The 12,040-nt window shown below is 44.6% G+C and overlaps 1 protein-coding gene across 1 annotated transcript in view; it reads right to left on the bottom strand.

The window, feature by feature from the left end:
* The window catches only part of PNPLA7 (patatin like phospholipase domain containing 7), a 70,890-nt gene that overhangs the window by 11,550 nt on the left and 47,300 nt on the right, over positions 1–12,040 (bottom strand). The window contains exons 22-26 of the mRNA XM_070759554.1: positions 7,915–7,978; positions 6,729–6,897; positions 5,855–6,037; positions 5,132–5,250; positions 1–41 (exon numbers count right to left, since the gene is read on the bottom strand). Coding sequence (XP_070615655.1) covers positions 1–41; positions 5,132–5,250; positions 5,855–6,037; positions 6,729–6,897; positions 7,915–7,978 — 576 coding nt within the window. The remainder of the gene's footprint in view (positions 42–5,131; positions 5,251–5,854; positions 6,038–6,728; positions 6,898–7,914; positions 7,979–12,040) is intronic.

The following is a 12,040-nucleotide window of genomic DNA, read 5'->3' as shown; positions in this document are numbered from 1 at the left end:
CCTCGTTCAGCGCTCGGATCACCCCGACTTGGGAGCATCCTCTGGAGAGAGGCAGGAGCGGCAGGGTTGGGGAGAACAAAAGGGTTTTTAAAATATATATATATATATATTTGTTTTCGTAGATTTCGTATATATATATTAATGTTAAACATTTAATTTCTTGTAGTGTACATTTTAAGAAAGAAACGCCCGGTTGCTAGCAGAGGAATGCAACGGCAGTTACAAGAAGCCAGAAAATTATTCTGGGATTGGTTTTGGTTTGCAGAAAAATCTGTTCCAAGCTCCGACTTCCTGAATCCAAATAAACGGGATGCCAGCGAGCAATCCCTAAGTTGGAGAGAGGGAGAGGAAGGAAGGGGAAGGAGAGAGAGAAATGAAGGATCAAGAGAGAAAAATATGGAAGAGAAATATTCTGGAAGGAAGGAAGGAAGGAGGGAGGGAGGGAAGGAAGGAAGGACAGGAAAAAAGATGAGAAAGAGGGAAGGAGGGAAGGAGGAAGGGGAAGGAGGGAGAGGAAGAAAGGTAGTAAGTCAGGCAGGAAAGAAGAAGAAAAAGAAGGAAAAAAGATGAGAAAGAGAGAAGAAAAAAGGAAGGAAGGAGAAAGAGGAAAAAAGATAGAGAAAGGGGGAAGGAGGAAGAAAAAAGGAAGGAAGGGACCAAGGCAGGAAGGAAAGAAAGCGTGCTTTTGCTGCCCTCCTGTCTTTCATGACAGACTGCCCAAAGCAAAAAAGAGAGAAAGAAAGAGAGAGAGAGAGAAAGAAAGAAAGAAAGAGCGAGAGGGAGAGAAAGAAGGAAAGAAAGGCAGGAAGGAAGGGAGAGAGAGAGAGAAAGAAAGAAAGAGGGAGAGAAAGAAAGGAAGGGAGGGAGGGAGAGAGAGAGAAAGAAAGAGGGAGAGGGAGAGAAAGAAAGAAAGAAAGGAAGAGAGAGAGAGAGAGAGAGAAGAAGAAAGAAAGAAAGAAAGAAAGAAAGAAAGAAAGAAAGAAAGAAAGAAAGAAAGAAATTTGATGTACCAGGCAACCTGCGTCCGGGTGAAGGGATGGAGAAAGACACTCCCTAACCTGAGCTCCCTTGCAAAGTCTCCCGCCTAGGAAGCACAAAGGCAGAGCTCCTATTCCCCCCCCCAAGCCCCCCCCTTGCCAATGTATTCTCTCCTGCTTTGCCTACGTGCCTGCGACTCCCGATCTGCAAGCCGGAGAGCAGCCGCACAAAAAGATCCCTGGGGCTCGGCTGCGAAAGGAAGGCTTAGGCAGCTCGTCAAAACCTCTCTTCCCAGTGTGTGTGTGTATGTGTGTGTGTTGGGGATGGGGGCAGGGACATTGAAGTACCAGCCTCTTTGGACACTTGTGGGTTTGCTGTGTCCAGTTACAGTGCCTGTAGGAATGCAACTTGCTATTCCTTTGCAAATCACTCTTACTAAAAGGTAGATTGCAAAGACACTAGGCCTGATTGCATCTCTGTGTGTGTGTGTGTGTGTGTGTGTGCGCGCACGTGCTTGTGTGTCTGGCTCTGGAGCATCACAACTGGTAGTCTGCCCAGGGTGCCGTTTTTATCCTTTTCCCTGCTTGCTTCTTTGGGTTCACCGTGTGTCTAATTATTAAACTTTTTTTTTTTTTTTTGGTATTGTGTGTTCCCTTTTTATTCCACCCTCCCTCCTCCTCCTCCCCAGCCGGGTTTAAACTGCACCACGATCCCCAAATTTGGTGCAACTTGCTTGCTTCGTAGCAATGAAGAAAGCGAGGCAAGTTCTTAGGCTTCAAAGCAGTTAAAACGAGGACCCAGATTGTTGGGGGGCAATATTTATATACCGCTTAGAGAGGGCTGTAAAGTGCTATGAAGTGGTATATAAGTCTCTGCTATTGCTATTGCTTCCTCCATCCATCCATCCATCTTTTTGTCTGTCTATTCCAGTGTTTCCCAACCTTGGAAACTTGAAGGCATCTGGACTTCAACTCCCAGAATTCCCCAGCCAGCATTCGCTGGCTGGGGAATTCTGGGAGTTGAAGTCCAAATAGCTTCAAGTTTCCAAGGTTGGGAAACACTGATCTATTCTTCTCTCCAATCTATCTATCGAAGCCACGGTGACGCAGTGGTTAGAATGCAGTGTTACCCATTCTGCCCACTGCCAGCAGTTTGATCCTGACTGGCTCAAACTTGACTCAGCCTTCCTTCCTTCTGAGGTGGGTCAAATGAGGACCCAGATTGTTGGGGGCAAGAGGCTGACTCTGTAAACTGCTTAGATAGGGCTGGAAAAGCACTAGGAAGTGGTATATAAGTCTAAGTGCTATTCCTTCCTTCCTTCCTTTCTTTCTTTCCTCCCTCCCGCCTTCCTTCCAGTTGACTCAGCCTTCCATCTTTCCGAGGTGGGCCAAATGAGGACCCAGATTGTTGGGGGCAAGAGGCTGACTCTGTAAACTACTTAGAGAGGGTTGGAAAAGCACTAGGAAGCAGTATATAAGTCTAAATGCTATTCCTTCCTTCCTTCCCTCCTTCCCTCCTTCCTTCCTTCCCTCCCTCCCTCCTTCCGGTTGACTCAGCCTTCCGTCCTTCCAAGGTGAGTAAAATGAGGACCCAGATTGTTGGAGGCAAGAGGCTGACTCTGTAAACCGCTTAGAGAGGGCTGTAAAAGCACTAGGAAGCGGGATATAAGTCTAAGCGCTATTGCTAAATGCTATTGCAGAACAAAAAAAACCCCTCTAACTTGATCTCTGATGAGTTTGTGTTTCGGAAGGACCTTCCGCTAAATGTTGGGGTTCACCCCTCTCTCCCCACCAATGCCCGGAGACGCTACTCCTCCTCCTCCACCGGGATCAAGCCACGGAAGGGAGGAAGGGATCGAGGATGTGAACAAAAGGAAGAGAGAGGCAGAAAACAAGCTCTCGAGGCTGGAACAAGCGTGTGGGCGATTTTCCTTATGGCAGCTCTCCCAAAAATACTCGAACAATCAGAACGAGGGAATTGCAGCCAGGAACTAATTACCCCTCTGAAAGTCACAGGAGACAAGAAAATTCCAAGGTTCGTTCGGTGGTACGCAGCAGGCATCAGCCCACCCCATCCCGCCCCACCCTGCCACCGGAGCCTCAAACCACTCCGACAGACAAAAGGAGGGTGACGTTTGCAAGAGCCGGGTTGCAAAGCCCCGAACTCTTTAAATTATCCCCAAACCTGAACTGTTTCAACTGAGCATGGAAAGAGGGAGTGGACGGGGGAAATGAAAGAAGGAAAGCAGAGAAAGGAGGCAGAGAGGGAAGGGAAAATATAGGGATCCTACGTCAACTTTGGTGGGATCTTGGGCTGAAAATCTGTTTTGAAATAATCTGGGTTGGGGTTTTTTTTCAGGCCAAGAATTCTGGTGCAAATCTTGAGTGAGGGTTTTTTTAAAGAAATGTTCAATGTCAGGATGAATCCGTTGTTCAATTTGGAGATTTTGGCCTGCCACATTTTAGAAGTACCGTGGTACCTCTACTGACGAACCTAATTCGTTCCGTGACCAGGTTCTTAAGTAGAAAAGTTTGTAAGAAGAAGCAATTTTTCCCATAGGAAGCAATGGAAAAGCAAATAATGCATGTGATTGGGGAAACCACAGGGAGGGTGGAGGCCCTGTTTCCTCCCAGGAGATTCCTATAGAGGCCCCACAGAGGCTTCTCCCCGCCTTTTCCGGCCTTGTTTCCTCCCAGGAGATTCCTAGAGAGGCCCCACAGAGGCTTCTCCCCGCCTTTTCCGGCCCTGTTTCCTCCCAGGGGATTCCTAGAGAGGCCCCACGGAGGCTTCTCCCCACCTTTTCCGGCCCTGTTTCCTCCCAGGGGATTCCTAGAGAGGCCCCACGGAGGCTTCTCCCCGCCTTTTCCGGCCCTGTTTCCTCCCAGGAGATTCCTAGAGAGGCCCCACGGAGGCTTCTCCCCGCCTTTTCCGGCCCTGTTTCCTCCCAGGGCATTCCTAGAGAGGCCCCACGGAGGCTTCTCCCCACCTTTTCCAGCCCTGTTTCCTCCCAGGAGATTCCTAGAGAGGCCCCACGGAGGCTTCTCTCCACCTTTTCCGGCCCTGTTTCCTCCCAGGGGATTCCTAGAGAGGCCCCACGGAGGCTTCTCCCTGCCTTTTCCGGCCCTGTTTCCTCCCAGGGGATTTCTAGAGAGGCCCCACGGAGGCTTCTCCCCGCCTTTTCCGGCCCTGTTTCCCCCCAGGGGATTCCTAGAGAGGCCCCACGGAGGCTTCTCCCCACCTTTTCCAGCCCTGTTTCCTCCCAGGGGATTCCTAGAGAGGCCCCACGGAGGCTTCTCCCCATAGTTGAGAAGGAAAAAGAGAAGGAGACGATAGAGAAGGCGAAGGAGGAAGAAGAAAAGGAGAAGGAGAGAAAGAAGATAGTCAAGAAGAAGAACAAGGAACAGAAGATAGTTGAGAAGGAGAAAGAGAAGGAGGAGGAGGAAGAAGAGGAGAAGGAGAGAAAGAAGATAGTCAAGAAGAAGAACAAGAAACAGAAGATAGTTGAGAAGGAGAAAGAGAAGGAGGAGGAGGAAGAAGAGGAGAAGGAGAGAAAGAAGATAGTCAAGAAGAAGAACAAGAAACAGAAGATAGTTGAGAAGGAGAAAGAGAAGGAAACGATAGAGAAGGCGAAGGAGGAGGAAGAAGAGGAGAAGGAGAGAAAGAAGATAGTCAAGAAGAAGAACAAGAAGAAGATAGTTGAGAAAGAGAAGGAGAAAAAGAGAGAAGGAGAAGGAGGAGGAAGAAGAGAAAGAGAAGGAGAGAAAGAAGATAGTCAAGAAGAAGAACAAGAAGAAGATAGTTGAGAAGGAGAAGGAGAGAAGGAGAAGGAGGAGGAAGAAGAGAAAGAGAAGGAGAGAAAGAAGATAGTCAAGAAGAAGAACAAGAAACAGAAGATAGTTGAGAAGGAGAAAGAGAAGGAGACCATAGAGAAGAAGGAGGAAGAAGAAGAGGAGAAGGAGAGAAAGAAGATAGTCAAGAAGAACAAGAAACAGAAGATAGTTGAGGGGAAGAAGAAGAAGATGGAGGAGGAAGAGGAGGAAAACCCAGCCATTTGATGCTGTCACAATGGAATGAAGAAGCCTGGAGGATCCAGTTTCCCCAGGGAATCTCCAATTCCGGATATCAAGAGGTCTTCCAAAGCCGCCACTCTTACCGTGCTCCACCTCCTCCCAGGACCAAAGCAACGGCATTCCCAGTCAAGACGCGAGCCAGCCGGGAGAAGTCGGAGTGTCTGTCGGCTGGTTTCTGGAAGACGCGTTCGTACATTTCTTTCTGCAGAGATCAATAGAAACAAGCCCTGGGTTGGCCAATACCGTTACACTGCAGGAATACGGAATAAGGCCGGAATAAGGGAAGAAGAGAAGGAAGGAGATGGGAAGAAGAAGGAAGGGGGGAGGGAGGGAAGGAAGGAAGGAAGGAGAAAATGAAAAAAGGGAGAGAGGGAGAGGGTAAGGAAAGGAAGGATGGAAAGAGAAAGGAAGAAGGGATGGAGGAAAGAAAGGAGATGAAGAAAAATGAGGGAGAGAGGGAGGAGGAAGAAGATGAAAAGAGAGAGAGAGGAAGGGAAGGGAATGTGGGAGGGAGGGAGAGGGGAAGGAAGGAAGGAAGGAAGGAAGGAAGGAAGGAAGGAAGGAAGGAAGGAAGGAAAGATGATTCTATCTAGATGGTTAAATATAAATATCTACAAGCAAGCAGCCAAGCTTGGATGGATGGATGGATGGATGGAAACAAGGAAACAAGAAAGGAAGGAAGGAAGGAAGGAAGGAAGGAAGGAAGGAAGGAAGGAAGGAAGGAAGGAATCCAGAGCAGCATAGAAATGCAGCCCACATCTGGGGCGTGGACGTCATCAAAGCCAATGGGGTTGACCCCCGCTTACCAATTTGGGCAGGCTCCGTCGGGAGAAGACTCGGCGGGGGCACCGGAGATGAAGGTGGGCCGAGCACCAGCTTCGCATGTTGAGCCATTCCACGGTCCTGGAAGGGAGAGGCCCGTCTTCGCGATGCAGCAGGATGAGTTGTTTCTGAGCTCGGACCGCCGTGTTCTCCAGCATCCGTTCCAACTGGGACAGAAAGTCGGGGTGGGCGTGTCAGCTAATCGTTATGGGGGAACGTAGGGTGTCAAGCCAAAAACATTGAGGACTAGGAGACTTTGGCCTGCCACACTTTATAATTTAGAACGGCCATTCTCAACCTTTCTAATGCCGCCGCCCCTTAGTACAGTTCCTCGTGTTGTGGTGACCCCCAACCATAAGCCTAGCGCAAATTCTCCCAACAGAGCTTTAAGCTGATTGGCAGGAAGGTCGGAGGGACACACCCACTGTGAACGCCTGATTGGTCAGATTGTCAAAATAACTTCCAAAGCGCCATTAGTTCCTAACACGCTGGGAATTTTGTCCTTTCACAGGGTCTTCTAAGCGGCGACCCCTGTGAAACGGTCGTTCGACCCCCAAAGGGGTCAACCTAGCCCCCAGGTTGAGAACCACTGTTTTAGAATGTATTTTCTTGCTGTGGAAATTTGGGAAGGGTCGTTGCACGAGGGATGTAGAGATGGAGCCATAAACAAATCCCTCCTAGATTCTCAAGGCCATCCTTCGTTCAGCACCTGCCCTGAAGCTGGCGGGAGTAACGGACAAGTTGGCAAAAGACGACTGTTTGTTTTACGGTATTTGTTTATTTTTGTTAATGTAAATAATTAATAAAGACTTTTTTTAAAAAAATGCATCTTTTGACTTGTTCCAGGATGTTTCTTACCTCTCCGACGGTCGGCTCCTGTTCCCCGAGGCCCACGATCAAGATGCAGTCGGCCTGCCGGATACAGCGCTGAGTCCAAGGGGTGAGGCTGCTGTCCGACTGGTAGAGCACAATTCGGTGGACGTCCTCCTGCTGGCCCAACCAGCTGGACAACCGATACTCGTGGATGCTAAGGGAAGAGAAGGATGGAGACAGGACAAAGCTGTGAATTCAGAGAGATGCTAATAGTGTGAAAAATGGTCCCTGGTCTTTTTTATTTTATTTTTTAAAGTGCCATTGCAACTTCGAATCTTCGCTGAGCGAACTATTGCAAGTGGAGGACTACCATCATTTATTCATTCATTCATTCATTCATTCATTCATTCATTCATTCATTCAATCATTCATTCAATCATTCATTCATTCAATCATTCATTCAATCAATCAATCAATCATTCGTTCATTTATTCATTCATTCATTCAATCAATCATTCATTCATTCATTCAATCATTCATTCATTCATTCATTCATTCATTCAATCAATCATTCATTCATTCATTCAATCAATCATTCATTCAATCATTCATTCATTCATTCATTCATTCATTCAATCATTCAATCAATCATTCATTCATTCATTCAATCATTCATTCAATCAATCATTCATTCATTCATTCATTCATTCATTCAATCATTCATTCAATCAATCAATCATTCGTTCATTTATTCATTCATTCAATCAATCAATCAATCATTCATTCATTCATTCAATCATTCATTCATTCATTCATTCATTCAATCATTCATTCATTCATTCATTCATTCATTCATTCATTCATTCATTCATTCATTCATTCATTCAATTTTTATGCCGCCCTTCTCCTTAGACTCAGGGCGGCTTACAACATGTTAGCAATAGCCCTTTTTTTAAAACAGAGCCAGCATATTGTCCCTACAATCCGGGTCCTCATTTTACCCACCTTGGAAGGATGGAAGGCGGAGTCAACCTTGAGCCGGTTATGAGATTTGAACCGCTGACCTGCAGATCTACAGTTAGCTTTAGTGGCCTGCAGTACTGCACTCTACCTGCTGCGCCACCTCGTTAGTTAGTTTATATACTGCCAAACCCACCAGTTATGTACATAGTACTAACAACAGTTGCCAAGGTTGGAGACCCCTGGTTCAGGGGACAATGGCAATCCTTACCTATCCAGAGCCGCAGAGCCAAGTTGCTGCTTAATGTTGTCGCTGGTGAGTAGTAGGGTGGGACCTGAAAAGAAAGCCCATAAGGCACTTACAAATAAGGCCACTGATTTCTCCTAAAAAAAATTAATTTTTGCCAATTCCCCACATTCTTGATTTTCCTGTTGCCAGCTCAAGGGTGCAGCCAAGCCAAATAAAAACCTTGAGACTTGGAAAGTTCTGTCAATCAAAGCAACCAAGGAGGTGTTGAATTCCAAGGAGTATCCTGGATGTTAAGGTGACTGAAAAGAGTAATACAATGAGGAATTACAGAATAACAGAAGCTGGAAAGGGACTTGGAGGTCTCATTCGAGACAATGATGATAAGACCGCATACAGATGGGAGGTTCCACAACTAGCCTCATGGCGCGACCGGAACAATCTGGAACTGAACATACTCGAAGCCATAGAAATGGTGGTAGACGTTAGGAGAAATCCTCCCGTACTTATACCTCTTATAAGACTAGACAACACAGTATCAAGAGTAGAGAACTACAAATTTCTAGGTTTTATTCTATTCCATTCCAATATTCTTTTCTATTCTATTCTATTTCATTCCAATATTCTTTTCTATTCTATTCTATTTCATTCCAATATTCTATTCTATTCCATTTCATCCCAATATTTTATTCCATTCTATTCCATTTCATTCCAATATTCTATTCTATTCTATTCCATTTTATTCCAATATTTTATTCTATTCCTATATTCTATTTCATTCTAATATTCTATCCTATTCTATTCCATTCCAATATTCTATTCAATTCCTATTCTATTCTATTTCATTCCAATATTCTATTCTATTCCATTTCATTCCAATATTCTATTCAATTCCTATTCTATTCTATTTCATTCCAATATTCTATCCTATTCCATTTCATTCCAATATTGTATTCAATTCCTATTCTATTCTATTCCATTTCATCCAATATTCTATTCAATACCTATTCTATTCTAATTCATTCCAATATTCTATTCTATTCCTGTTCTATTCTATTCCATTTCATTCCAATATTCTATTCAATTCCTATTCCTATTCTACTATATTCTACTCTACTCCTGTTCTCTATTCCTATCCTTCTATTCTCACCCCTATTCTATTTTTCCCCCACCCATGTTACAATTCCCCTTCCTACAGTTGGTGGTCTACGTTTCTCACTTGTGGCCCACGGATGAGACAGACAGAAAAAAGCCAGCATGCTTTCAATCGATCCTCACGTCTCTCCTGCGTTGCTTGGTGACAAAGCCAGCTTGCCCTAACTTGCAAGCCAAGCTCCACAAACGTCCCCTCTCATTGTTAACCAAATCTTTGCATTTGGGGGGGGGGGGGAATCGAAGCTCCTAACCCCTATGCATGTTTCCCCTACTGCTTTCCTTGACTAATCACCCTGTAAATTACAGCTAGAATAGAATAGAATAAGAGATGGAATAAGGAATAGAATAGAATAGAATAAGAAATAGATTAGAATAAGGAATAGAATAAGGAATAGAATAAGGAATTGAATAGAATAGATTAGAATAAGAAATGGAATAAGAAATAGAATAGAATAAGAAATGGAATAAGGAATAGAATAGAATAGAATTCTTTATTGGCCAAGTGTGATTGGACACACAAGGAATTTATCTTTGGTGCAGATGCTCTCAGTGTACATAAAAAAAAAGATAAATTTGTCAAGAATCATAAGGTACATTTAATGACTGTCATAGAGATCAAATAGGTTCTGTGTTTTCTGGGGAAAAAAAACCCAACAAAGGCTGAATGGACAATTTTGATTTCCAGATTTAACGGAGAACGAAGCATCGAGATTTCTTCTCCCTGTAGAATAACTGCAGCTCGGTAGTGGGTTAAATTGGGGGCAGGTTTGGGGAAAGGAAGAGAGAGATTAAATTAAAAGGAGGGGGGGGAAAGGGTCACGGGCGATATGGACAGCAGCCCTGCTCTGGGAAACTGTGGGCTAGAAAGCAAGCCAAAAAAAATATCACCCCAGCTGCATAAATAACTCATTTTCCTGTTAGCAGAATGGTGTCGAAAGGGGGGGGGGGGGAGGGAGAGAGAGAGAGATTGCTCAGCGACCAAAACGCAAACCTACACAACTGGGGAGGCAACAGCGCAGAGAAGAGCGGTCTGACCCGGGCTTTTAGGAGCATGGTGCTGGGAGGGACCCTCAAAGGTCTTCCAGACTGACCCCCTGCTCAAGGCAGGAGACCTTATTATAACATCACGGTCAATTGGTTGTCCTATCTATTTTAGGGGGGGGGAACTCCAGCGATGGAGCGCCTCCAACATTCTGGAGGCCAAATTTATTAAATTTAAAATGGTGAAATTTTTAATTGGGTTAAAGTTTTACTTGTTCTTAGTTATGTGTGGGGCGTTTTAATTTTTATCATGTTTTTTTACTGTTTCTATCTGTCTGTCTGTCTGTCTGTCTGTCTGTCTGTCTGTCTGTCTATCTATCTATTTATCTATCTATCTATGTCTATATCTATCTATCTATCTATCTATCTGTCTATATTTATCTATCTATCTATCTATGTCTATATCTATCTATCTATCTATCTATCTGTCTGTCTGTCTGTCTGTCTGTCTGTCTATCAATCAATCAATCAATCAATCAATTTATCTATCTATCTATCTACCTGTCTGTCTGTCTGTCTATATCTATCTGTCTGTCTGTCTGTCTGTCTGTCTATATCTATCTATCTATCTATCTATCTATCTATCTATCTATCTATCTATCTATCTATCTATGTCTATATCTATCTATCTGTCTGTCTGTCTATATCTATCTATCTATCTATCTATATATCTATATATCTATCTATCTATCTATCTATCTATCTATCTATATCTATCTATCTATCTATCTATCTCTATATCTATCTATCTATCTGTCTGTCTGTCTGTCTATATCTATCTATCTATCTATCTCTATATCTATCTATCTCTCTAAGAAAGAGAAAAAATGAGAAAAAGATTAGAAGGAAAAAGAAAAAGTGAGAGAAAGACTGAGAGAGGTCTTTCTCTCACTCATTTTTCTCTCTCTCGCTCTTCCAGTCTTCCTCTCTCCCTCACTCTTTCCTTGTGCCTTTTTTTCCTCCCTCTCTCCCAGTCCCTCTCTCTTTCTCTTCCTCTCTATTGTGGTGATTGCTCGAAAGCCTCTTCAAAGAAACACAGGCTGCAGGTGGGAGAAAAGGAACACAGGATTATTGTTCAAAGCTGCAAAAAAAAATCCCTTTTGCATTTCTCCTCGGCGGGAGTTTCAATTAGCTTCTCTTATTCCATCACGATCTGAACTTCTCTCTTTGTTCTGTTTATATTCGCATTTTTTCCCCTCCTCCTCCTCAACATCTGTTTCTTCTATTTCTTCCTACGCAGATCGTGCCCTTCTGGCTAGACAAAATCAGAGCGGGCCAAGGAATGTTCAGATTTGGCTCTTGAGGAGTCAAACAGATCATAGTTTGTGTGAGTTTTCAAAAAATGTGAGAGGATGCAGAAACTGAGAACATGCTGGGCTTTTTATATTGCTATATTGTTAGGGCTTTTTATCTGCAGGGGTGTTTGTTTTCACACACTTACTGTATTTTTCGGAGTATGAGATGCACCTTTTTCCTCCCTAAAAGAGGCTGAAAATTCTTATACAGTGATACCTCGTCTTACAAACTTAATTGGTTCCGGGACGAGGTTCTTAAGGAATCAATGGAAAAGCGATTAATGCGTGCAAGCCCAAAACTCACCCCTTTTGCCAGCCGAAGCGCCCGTTTTTGTGCTGCTGGGATTCCCCTGAGGTTCCCCTCCATAGGAAACCCCACCTCCAGACTTCTGTGTTTTTGCGCTGCTGGGATTCCCCTGAGGCTCCCCTCCATGGGAAACCCCACCTCTAGACTTCTGTGTTTTTGCACTGCTGGGATTCCCCTGAGGCTCCCCTCCATGGGAAACCCCACCTCCGGACTTCTGTGTTTTTGCGCTGCTGGGATTCCCCTGAGGCTCCCCTCCATGGGAAACCCCACCTCCAGACTTCTGTGTTTTTGCGCTGCTGGGATTCCCCTGAGGCTGCCCTCCATGGGAAACCCCACCTCCAGACTTCTGTGT

This window comes from Erythrolamprus reginae, chromosome 8 (genome assembly GCF_031021105.1).
Source record: "Erythrolamprus reginae isolate rEryReg1 chromosome 8, rEryReg1.hap1, whole genome shotgun sequence".
Classification (NCBI taxonomy): Eukaryota; Metazoa; Chordata; class Lepidosauria; order Squamata; family Dipsadidae; genus Erythrolamprus; species Erythrolamprus reginae.
The sequence above is the reverse complement of the archived record's forward strand: the minus strand, read 5'-3'. Positions and strand labels throughout refer to the sequence as shown.